The 11,633-nt window shown below is 46.2% G+C and overlaps 1 protein-coding gene across 4 annotated transcripts in view; it reads right to left on the bottom strand.

Annotated features, from left to right (window-relative positions):
- Positions 1–2,206: 2,206 nt before the first annotated feature.
- The window catches only part of VANGL1 (VANGL planar cell polarity protein 1), a 43,123-nt gene continuing 33,696 nt past the window's right edge, over positions 2,207–11,633 (bottom strand). For all 4 annotated transcript variants that reach the window (XM_077921438.1, XM_077921437.1, XM_077921441.1 and 1 more), the window contains 3 exons: positions 11,352–11,484; positions 5,663–5,897; positions 2,207–2,892 (listed from right to left, as the gene is read on the bottom strand). In XM_077921438.1, the coding sequence (XP_077777564.1) occupies positions 2,632–2,892; positions 5,663–5,897; positions 11,352–11,484 (629 nt within the window). In that variant the 3' untranslated portion in view covers positions 2,207–2,631. The remainder of the gene's footprint in view (positions 2,893–5,662; positions 5,898–11,351; positions 11,485–11,633) is intronic.

Genomic DNA, 11,633 nt, shown 5'->3' with positions numbered 1-11,633 from the left:
GGATCCTTTGCTATGTTTCAGCCAGCCAGGAAGTCCTCAGCTTGGAATACCACCTTCCGGCTCTGCTCAATTTAATGTGCCGTCTAAGATGTTCAGATTTAGACCAAGAATTTACAGACCGATTCAAAAAGGCTTCTAAAAATTATCTGCAATGTGCCACCGGCAATGTTCTTTACACAACTGTGCATGTTGGTAATACAAATCTGCCAGATTAAGAAAAGTGTGTGCTATTTGTACAGAGCATTAACAGAGACCAAAAAACCCCACAAATGGCAGTGTGGAGTAGTATAGATCAGTAAAACCGTACTGGAAACATGTTTTAATAATTAAAGAAATGTTAAGAAATTAGTAGTTATCTAACAGGTACTGTGAGGAAGAATCAAGGATTAATTGGCCGATTTGTTATTGCTAGATATAGTATTTTTACCAAAGTTTTAGAAAAAAACAGTCTGCTTCCTGATTTGAATGAAAAGTTGAGGAAAGTGTGGCAGGGAGCCTCAAATAATTAATTAACATGTTGTAGGCATTGGTGGAATGGGAAAATACACTGAACTTGAGAGTGTGTATGCGTTTTTGAATAAGCAGGCAAGCATTGGCCTCATTTTCTTAATTATTGGAACACCTGAAGAAGACACATGCCAAGCAGTGTTAGCTACAGCTTACCATTATGAAGGATCTATCTGGAGTGAACAATTTGTGGTAGTATTATGTTTACGGGACTACTCCTTCTGTTAAGTGTTAGGTTTTATCTGATTATCTATTTGCATATCCTTAGAAAATAAACTAAGATTAGAAGAAACCCTCATCAAACAAGAGCAGATGCCAGCAAAGCCTGGAAACTAGGATGGAGTAGTACCAACAGTACCACAATGGCCAAGGAAACATGCAGGGATCCATCAAAATGGAGCTGTGAAATAACCAGAATGACAACCAAGTTGCCCCCACTCCCCTTCCCCGAGTTTTCCACACACTGGAGAGCCAGGGCTTGCCCTCTCCTACATGCAGAGTGACAGGGCTGGTGCAAAAACCAGTCACCTCCCACCCATTCTCCATGGCTGAGAACAGCAACTCCAGTGCAAGGGGAAAGACAGAAGAGTAGCAAAGGCATGAAGTCCTTCTTCCTTGCCGAGTGGATGAAGGCTTGTGGGGTTTTCCACTTGCTTCAGGCAATGGAGATACTCAGAAACAGTAAGAAAATTGCTGCTTTCGAAAACGAAGTGAGAGGTTGGGGTATGACTGAGGACTTACCAGGGTAAAAGCGTCAGTGGCAAGCGCAGCTGACTCCCACGGTCAGCTGAGTGATGGGGACTCCTGGAAACGTCCAGTGCAGCTTGGTTTCAAACGCCAAGTAGGTGTCTGAATCTCGGAAAGTATTCGCTGCTCTGAATCCAAGATTCCCCTCCCCTGTAGGCATGTGCTGGTAAAGAGACTTGAAATTCTTATTCTTCTCCGGGGGAATAGAAAACCCTTTTAAATAGGAAATACGCCCCCCCACCCCCACCCCACAATCAAATTGGTCAGACTCCAGTAAACTCCACACTCTTCTCAAACATTCTGCAACTGCATAAATACATATAAGGGAGAGGGAGTAATGAACAAACCCTTGAAAGGTTAGAAAAATAGATTAAGAGAGATCTACACACAAGGAAAGAAGAGGGGTGCTTAACCCAGTAGGGCAGGTGTATAGCTTTAGGAGGCTGAAAGGAATGAAAGCCGTTATGACAAACCTATTTATGTACCAGACACACACCATTGGTCATTATTCAAACAGCTACAAAACAGGGTGCTGGTGGGGGGAAACTAACTTTGTCAGTCATTGGAAAGGTAGAGTTATGTAGATGCAATTCCCTTCAAAATACATAAATTACCTTATTTCAGAAGCAGAATGTCCTTCCCACATCAGATAGTGCCCAACAGCAATAACTGAAAATCCCATTCACAGAAGCTCAGTTCTGGCATCCTATCAAACCATGGGAAGGAAGCTTTAGCCATTTTAATACAATGCAATGTCTGCATTGACAAATCACAACTGAAGGCATCTCTTCCCTTCCAGAAGCTGGGGCAGTAGATGCAACATGGGAATGAATTTATGGTACTGAATGCTGGAGAACTGAAAGCGAAGGCAAGTGGGCTGCTTCAAACCGTGACCTCCTACCATATGTTTGGAAGTTCAAACCACAGTTTTCAGTTTACGGAACTGATAACCCATGGCTTTGGATAAGGTTTGAACTGAGCCACAGAGATGACTGCCAAGAGCCAAGCAAGCTTATGAGAGTTTGTGAAAAGCTGTTTGTTGAGGCATACAGAGGCAGTCTGGGGTGGAACAGAAGTACCACGTACACACCAGGAGCTCTAAGGCAGGGTGGCAGGCAGAAGCAGAACACTACATGGGCTTACAGGCCTCTGCAGTGTACATGAACCAATGAACATGCCCAACCCAATCCGTGAGCTCTTCAGATCTGTCAAAAGAGACCCTCCTCCACTCTCTTTCCAGATAAGTGTGGACGGTCCATCGTCTGTTGCTTTTTAATCTGAACAAAAATGAAGCAACAACCCCCCCCAAAAAAACCCCTGAAAGCATGAAGTCAGAAATTACCTTCCCATCATCTACACATGTTTATGGCCTCTAAGCTAGACTGATGTTTCAGACTGCAAGCGAAGGGCAAACTTATGACATTTGGGGTCTACAAACTCCTCTGAGAGTTTGATAAATGGAATTTTCTTCACATTAACAACAAGGCTGAAGTCCAAGCACTTGAGGACGAACACAATACCATCTCTTAATCCTTTTGTAACAGCTTCCTCACTAATCAGCGTCCAATGTTTGGAGACCCAACGATCTTTGTTGTACTGCAGGCTTGGGCCTGGACTGAGGTAACGTTCCAGAAAAGCCTAGAGAAAAGCAGTTGGGGAAAGAAAGAAGGGAAAATGAGGTCCAGTGTCGTCCAGGAACTTTTCAGCTCAAAAAATACAACTGCCAATTTAATTTGATTATACAGGACAATGTCCCTTGTAGTTCCGTCCAGTCCCCTTTCCAGGTCTCTAGGTTATCTGCCATAAGCAAAGGAAGACTTCGGAGTTTTAGAGGAACTACAAAAGCAGTATCACTCAGGCCCAATGAAATGAGCTGCTCTGCCAACAGCGCAGGATCGAGGTCATTTTCTCCACAGCAGATCCATGTGACCAGCAGCCCCTCACCCTTCCAACTCTTTACTGAAGGGCCCGATCCTTGACTAGCGGAACTCTGTTGAGCAAAAGCAAAGACAGCTGACAAAACACCGGCTGGGAAGCAAAGTGCTTTGGCTTACACACCTGGAAGAACAAGTTATGCTTTCAGGTGCTTGCTCGATACCACTTCTATTTTACTCAGTGCAAACACTGGGGTGTGGCAGAGAAACTCTGCCAGAATGCATGATGCCAAGCTTGTTGAGAACTCACTGCTGTGAAGAGCAGAGCCAATAAACTGTTCCCATGCACACTAAAACTCCTGGTAACTATCATGGTTAGATCACTTAGCAGCTGGATGGACGGACTCAAGACAGGAAGCTGAAGAATAGCCACTCCACTGTGAATGTAGAGCCCAAGGGCAAAACTGTAAAGAGGACATTAATATCAGGGTTGCTATCTAGAACTTGTGGTTCTGTGTGCCTACAGAGACACCTGGAAATGCACCTGTCCATAATGGCAGCAGAATCTGGAGATTTCTAGGGGTGATAAGGTGTTTGCCCATGTGCAGATGGCGCTCTGTAATGAGGCAAGGTGGAAGCAGAAAACGCTGCAAGCAAGCAAAGGGAAATTTGTGACTGCACTGTTCAGCTGTGCTTCAATCTTCCGTGCCATTTGCTCAATCTCTATAAGCCAGGGTGGCTGATAGCCACTCACCTGTGAATATGACTTGTTCCCAGATGAGCTCCTACTCTCCCTCCTATGAAAAGAGAAGGGAGCAGCCCCTCCCACGCTGCCCTCAGGGTTGTGTTCCAAAAGCTACCTGTGGAACTGTCTTATCTTCTCATCTGCCTTTTCAGGGGACAGGCTGAGAGCAGCCCTCGTGTGCTATCTTTAGCACCCAGTAGCATCCTTTCTTAAAACGGGAAGCATGGAGGTGATATTCAGGAGATATTCTGATGGCAGAATGAAGGAACCATCTCCGGGAAATTGGGAGGGGGCACAAAAAAAGAGGAAGAGATACCGTTCCACAGGAAGCTTCACAGCACAACCATGTTCTCTTCCCTCCTTTCCCAAAAGGCAAAAGCTCCAGCAAACACCAACGCTATCTAGCATGTAGCCCTAGAGCAGTGTTTGAAATTAGCCAGACACCAGGCACAGTTTGACGATTGGCCACTTGCAACCTATCTCCACCACCTGGAGGTGCATGCCTGGGGGTCATTTAATCTTGACTTGTTTTCACACACCAATGCCACATCCTGTGGAATTCTATCACTTACATTCTATCTGCACAATCAGAATGAATTTCAAGAACCAAAATGCTTCTTCTGTAGAGCCTGAGCAGGAGCAGTGAACAACATCACAGTTAACGGTTGCAGCTTGTTTTCCCTCACTCCACTCCACTGCTCTGTTCACAGTTGTGAATAATGTTCTTACATTAAGATTGCTCCATGTCACCATTAAGAAAAAGACATAGGAATATGCCAATATATATGTGGCAGTCACTGGATAAAGTTCTAAGTTCTTAACCTAGCTCAAGGGAGTCATCTGAACGAGCCAAATGTTTAACTGACAATTCATCACAGTCAGTCCATCATTTGAAAAATAAGATTTTAGAGCCGTATTGCCCCAAAACGCCAACCAGACATTCAGTTTTGGCAACTGCAACCCTGGTTTATGAAGTGATTTGGCCCCTAGCTTCTATCTCTGAGCTTCTAACACTGCCTTAGAGATGCTATACAACGTTTGGGGCTTCCAAGCGAGAAAGCATCTCCTGACTCCTTCCGTGTTCTTCATACTAAGAAAGGAGGAAGGAATCAGGAGGGGCTCTCTCACTTGGCAGAGAAACCTCCTGGAAGCAGTTTGAGGGGCTCTCCTGCAGCGAAGAAGGCCCACGAGCAGAGGAACCCACACTTTTGGACATTGTCTCCCTATGGAGCAGGAAGGCCTTCGCTTCAGGCTCAACACAACCCAGCAGGCAAAACAAGGACGAGCACAGCTTGGCACTGTGCAAGGCAGCAGAATGCTCATGTTTGCAACCCCCTTTGGGACTCCCTTCTTGTTCTCTAGAAACAAACCCAAGGGGGGGGGGAGTAGGGTACCAAGTGTGGGGATGTGGTCAGCAAAGGGAGAAGAGTGTTCTTCCTAAGTGAGCAGAGCAAGGGATGGCCAATTATCCCGTAACACTGAATTTCCAAGGCTGCTGTGATCCGCTGTTCCCATTCTTCCACACACACACCCCAACACTGTTGTTTGCCTGCCTCCAAGTGAGCCTGGGGTTTACAAGGGGGGAATATAGGCAGCCAGCGGCATAAAATGAATAAATTAAGACTTTTGCACCAAAAAAAAGTAGAATTCAGCAACCCTGTCCCTATTTGGTGTCTACACACTTTCAAGCATATCCTTGCAACCTATGGCAACGGTTAGCAACGCGTAAAAGAAAGCTGAGATGCTCAGACAGCTGAATTCTGTGCCAATAGTGGCATTCCTGCGGTACCTTTGGTGTCATGTTGTTGGCAATGCAGAAGGCCAGGTGTTGCAGGATGCTCTCCATGGTATGGTAGTGCTGCTGCCTTGTAGTGCGGAGGTACTTCTGCAGCACTCTTGCCATGGATGGGAAGATGGCTTGAGCTGCCTCGCGGGGATCCATCACGTCACCCGGGGCTTTCGGCTGCTCCTCTGTCTGAAGGCGCTTAATGTGGGTGAAAGCTTCTTCAACTGCTACCACAAGCCTGCATGCCAAAGAAGATGAACAGGGATTAACATTCAGGGTAAACTGAACTAAAGCAATGTGGTCCAGCTTGCTTTGCATAATGTTCCCAACATTATAGGGGATGCCCATCCACAGCGGTACTTTCATCTGATGCTTATCTGTACGGACAGCCAACCTCATCCAAATGATATGAAAAGTATATTTAATTGCACATAACATTCCAACACGACATGAGTAGGGAGGTCCAAGCAGGGTGGCCAGGTCCTCTCTGTTGTTGTCCCAGCCAGGGACAATTGCATGCAAAAGTTACGCATGCCCACTGATTCTGGCTGGCTCAAGTGCACCAAAGCTCTGTACAGGTTCATGCTGCAACTTCCCCTTCGCCTGAAGGGTGGAGAAGAGAGCAGACCCCTCGAAATTAGGGAGGGCATGAGAGACTGCAGAGAGAGGAAAACTGCTAAGCCACACAGCAATCACGTCCCTGGGGTATTTGAGAAAAAGTGGCCTGTGAACACTTGAGGCCCCACCCTCCAGTCTTCATAATGGAGCTGTTTCCAGAGGAAGAGCAGTGAAGGGGATGAAACTCTGTGCTGCCCACCAGGCAACGGCTTGTTCCACCTGCCTTGCCCCACCCTCCTGCCCTAGGAGCCTTCAGAATGGAGTTGCTGCTGTGGGCATTGCGTGTATGTGTCTTTCAATGAACTGCATGGAGTGGAAGATTGTAAGTCATGAGGTGGGGAAGTGTGTGTATGAAATCAACAGGGCCTTATTTATTTTTTGGTTGCTATTTTGTTAATGTTGTTTTATAGATTATGCAGTGAATCCTAAAATATAACTTTTGTTGTAATTGTGCTATTTACCGGTAGCTTTTTTTAAAGTTGTTTTGTGAATAGCGTTTGTAATTGGTTAACTGATGATTTGTCCATTATCGTATATGATTTCTGTATTATTTGTGATGTTGTATTATGTTATTTATTGCTTGTAAGCCAGTTTGCGATTCATGTGAATGAAAAATGGCACAGAAATATAATCAATCAATCAATCAATCAATCAATCAATCAATCTAGCTCTGTGCCATCTACTTCACACCGTCTGGTAGCAGCTGCCTAAGTTAACAGAGAAATATCTTTCCCAGGTACCCACTGGGAAGCTGGGAACTGAATCTAGGACACGGACTCTGCCACTCTGGGCCTTTCCCTGTGGTGGTGGCCTGGCTGTGAGAGAGAGAAGAGGTCGAGTGCCAAGCATGGATACAACTGGGTTCTTTTCTCCACCTGCAAGAGTTCTAAGCAAAAACAGAGAATATTGTGGCTCTGTGATAAAAATTCCAGACTGATAATCGGGCAGCCCTGAAAACCCCCCGATATCTTTAGGTCTGTGGTTTCCACAGCTGTTGCCTCCATTGGAGAAGACTGGAGCCAGGGTGGGCCCCATCCCTTGCACTCCAGGCAGCTTGCTCGAGTGACTATGTTCAGCTCTCTTAATCTGCAGGGCAGGAACCTTTGCTAACCACCCCCTGGTTTTGTGCAGCTGAGCAAACAAACTCCGGACAGTGCCTAGCAAATGCAAGGAAGATCTGCAAGCAACCAGAGCTGGGTGCCGCAAGGAAACTGGGGGAAGGAAGGACAGCAGAACTCAAAGGAAGACTGTTAATCCTGTCCTCTTGTTCTTTGCAAAGACTTGCGTGCATATATGATACTAAATAAAGAAGCAGCTCATTTTTTTCTTTTTACACCTCATCATAGTTAGAGGCAAATAATTAATTTCCCATCCCTTTTCATTTTTTTTTTAAGTGAAGGAAATTGCATTAGAACAGAAGTGCAGGGTGGGTGGGTGGGGGGTTGACCCTTCTCAGGGAACAGCAAGGAATGGTCATACCTCAGTGGCAGAGCATCTCATTTGCATGCAGGAGGTCCCATATTTGATCCCGGGCATCTCCAGGTGGGGTTGGGAATCCTGCATGAATCCCCGGAGAGCTGCTGCTGCTCAGTGCCAACTGTACAGAGCTAGATGGTCCAACTCTGTATACAGTAGCTTCCTATGTCCTTATGCATTTTCCTGACTGAACTGCCTCCTTGTTATTTGCTACTGAGCTCCTTCCCTGTGTGTGGCCACCCTGATCCCTACCTACAGCTGCTTTGGAAATAGTTTAAACGGTACACAATAATCTCCATCTCTCCTAGCTTGGCCTTCAGATCACAAAAAGGTAAACTGCAGTTCACATTTTTTTAAAGGGCGTTCATCCCAGCCACTTTTATTTCAGCAGGAAAGCAGTGGCACAGATACCCAATCAAGACCCTGTGCCAGCAGCTTCCTGCCCCAACCCCTGCTATCTGCAGCCCTGGGCGGGCATTCTGGGAAACTGACCCAGGCTTCCTATTTAGATAGAGAGCATGACATTGGATTAGGGATCGGGCCCAACTGCCTTCCCTTCAATACAACAGCAGAAGTGTTATGCATGCTTTAAAAAGAACAAGGAGGTGTGATTAATGTCACGTGTAGTTTGGCCATAAGAATCCTATTACTAAATTTCCTGTGAAAGAATGAAGCCAGGAGTAAATCTTGTCAGCCTGACAGGTTGTAAATATAGAAGACTCAGAGATGACCGGAAGCTCCACTCAGAGAGATTAAAACAAAAACAAAAACCAGCAAGGGATCCCTTCAGGAAATCTCTGCGTGTAATTCATCTGGTCTTTCCCATTGTTTGGCCTCTGCTCGAATCTGCCCCGCCTAAACACATCATCAAATATTGTTTACTGATGAATTCAACCTCTCCGGGAAGGTTTTTAATATATATACTGTATGCTTATTTGAAGCCAGCAAAATACTGACACACGAACTGAGCACACCGCTGGGCAGAAGGAACTTGTGGCTGTTTAGAGGGGGAGCTAGTTAATGGGTCTGAGAAGGAATGTCAGTTGCTGATAGTCAGTAAATGTTCAGCAGGGTTTGGCACTGAAAACAGCACAGCGGTGGAGGACTGGGCCAAGCCCTTCTCCTCCCCTACGCAGATGGCCTCCAGCATGAACTCTTGACACAAGGGCACAGTCCCAGTTCACACCATTAACTGAGCTGGAAAAAGACTGTGGGGGGTGGCTTGCTACATACATATTGTCAGTGTGGCAAAAGAGTGGGCTCTGCTTCATTATCCTCTGCAGGCAATATCTTTGTCACCCTGGCTGAGCGTATAAACTGAGGCATAAACTAAAGACAGATCAAGATCTTCTCGCTCTGTTACCTCCCTGGTTGCAATGATGTTCTATTTCCAAGAAGCAAGTGACTCAGCTCCATGATACCAGGCAGCTGTATGAAGCAACGGCTGAGAGAACAGGATCCGCCCAATCCCAGTTCTCTTTGGCACGAATGTTGAAGTTTAATGCTTTGGCACCAGTTTGAAGCACTAAAGGCTCTGATGATTGGCCTCCTCTGCGAATGCCCTCCTGCTCTAGAATCCCCAACCTTTTCATCTCCCAGCCCCCCTTTTCTGTTTGCACAATGCACATGGTTAAATATATATTCTTGTGATAGAAAATAATTTCACCATCAGGGAGCTTCATAGTATGCATCTCAAGGCAGATCCTGCCTTTTAAAGAACAACCTGAGCTTGGCAATCGCAGGATTTCATTTCTGGAGCCTCTGTGGATGAGAGGGACCCCAAGTTCCTTGTGGCATTGTAGTATCCTGTGGTACTTGGACTCTGCGTTTTGGACTCTGCGTTTTGTGAGTGAATGACGCGTATGCAGCAAAGACAGGTTGGTTATCACAAACAACTGAAGAACACTTAACGCTCTGCGACCGCTTTGTGTTCAAAGTGCTGTGAACGCATTACTGTGTTGTAAGCCTTATAAAAACCCATGTAGTCGACCTCAGAAGTCGAATGCCTTGCGAGTCAAACGTTTTGCCTCCCAAACGCCGCAAACCCAGAAGTGAGTGTTCCGGTCTGCAACATTCTTTAGAACCCCAAAGTCTGATGTGGCTTCCGGAGCTTCCTGCAGCCAATGGGAGTTGTGCCTTGGTTTCTGAACGTTTTGGAAGTCGAGCGGACTTCCAGAATGGATTCCGTTCGACTTCTGAGGTGCAACTGTAGTAGACTAGGGTAAGGTCTAAGAGGGACAGCCTGAGGCCATCCAGTTAGAGCCAGACCTGACAGTTAAACATAGCTCCACTCTTTCAGCCAAGAGCTTTCACACAAGCTCTTAGCAAGGTTGAATGTGCTGCTAGAAACACCTGAATAGCTGCAGGAAGGGGCAGTGAGCACGTCAAAAAATGGGAAGGATTTACTGTAAGTAAGACACACAGTACTTGTGATCAGCCAGGCCAAACACAGCCCATTAGCTGTGATTTAAGCCCTTGGTGGGCCACTAGACACTTCCGAGTGTTGCTGCTTGTCCTGGATTGCAAAAAGCAGGAGGGTTAACAAGTACATGGCAAACTGCAATAGCATCAACCTGCCTGCGTTGGCTAATGAGGTTGTCAGACAAGCCCCCAGAGAGAAATCTGAATGCTGTGGGAAGATAGCATGATGAGGACAGGCCATCCCTCTACCTCCACTTTAGCTAGGAACTATGTCTAACCCCAACCCTGTTCCATCCCTCCGTTCTTGCTTTGCAGCACATTGGCTACATCTTGGAGATGTACCGGAGAAGTTGTGAGTCCAGTCCGCAAGGAAAGACATTCCTTTTTGCCTAAGCCTGGGAAACTCGGGTGTGTGTTGTCATTTCCCAATCCAGCCAGCTGTGCTGAGCCATGCACTCCACTCTAGTCTCAGTTGCCTCTCTGGACATGCAATGGCTTTTGCCATTTCATCTTGCTTGGCACTGGTCTCTCTCATTTCTCTTCCCCAGTTAAGGGCGCAGCACACATCTATTGGGATGGGTGTAAGTGCTTTGAGCATAGCACACCAATCCTGGCCCGACTGCACTAGCTACCAATTAGTTTCCAGGCCCAATTCAAAGGGCTGATTTTGACCTATAAAAGCCTTGAACGGCTCAGGACTGCAATTCCTCAAGGACTGCTTCTCCCCATATAAACCATCCTGGACTCTGCATTCATCATCCGAGGCCCTTCTTTGTGTGTGTCTTCCATGTGAGGTTCGGAGGGTGGCAACATGAGAACGGGCCTTTTCTGTAGTGGCTCCCCATTTGTGGAACGCTCTCCTCAGGAGGGTTCGCCTCCTTCATTATATATTTTTAGGTGCCAGGCAAAAGTGTTCCTATCCAACCAGGCCTTTCGCTGATTAATATCCTACAGCCTTTTAAATGTATCTGTGGGAAGGGGGAAGGCGTTATTGCTTTGTTGTAATTATTTACTTGAGTTTTATCTTGTATTTTCTTCTATGAACCGCCCTGAGATCTTTTGATGAAGGGTGGTATAAAAATTTAATAAATAAATAGGAACTCTGTATCATCCCCACTCCCAGAGTAAGGAAGAATTGTATCATCCCCTGTGGTTGGCCTGCAGATAAAATTCTTGCCTTGCTCGACGTTTTCGGACCCTGCGCTCGTGGTCTGCTTCTTCGTAATAGAGCTCATTGTGACTGGAGTCTCTGCGGTGCGCTGCAGCAGCAATCATGGCCCTCGACTGCCCAGCTTCACTGTTATCTGGCCCTTGAAAGAGAGCAGAAAGACTGAGAATTAAGAAAGAAAAGCATTTTAAAAAGAAGAATCCATCTTTGCCCATCAGCTTGCCAACAACGGTGATAACCTAACACCACCTTTCATTTCCCCCCTTATTCCTAAATGGAAAAATACTTTCT

This window comes from Podarcis muralis, chromosome 17 (genome assembly GCF_964188315.1).
Source record: "Podarcis muralis chromosome 17, rPodMur119.hap1.1, whole genome shotgun sequence".
NCBI classification, from domain to species: Eukaryota; Metazoa; Chordata; class Lepidosauria; order Squamata; family Lacertidae; genus Podarcis; species Podarcis muralis.
Note: the sequence above shows the minus strand (reverse complement) of the source record. Positions and strands in the feature narration are given on the sequence as shown.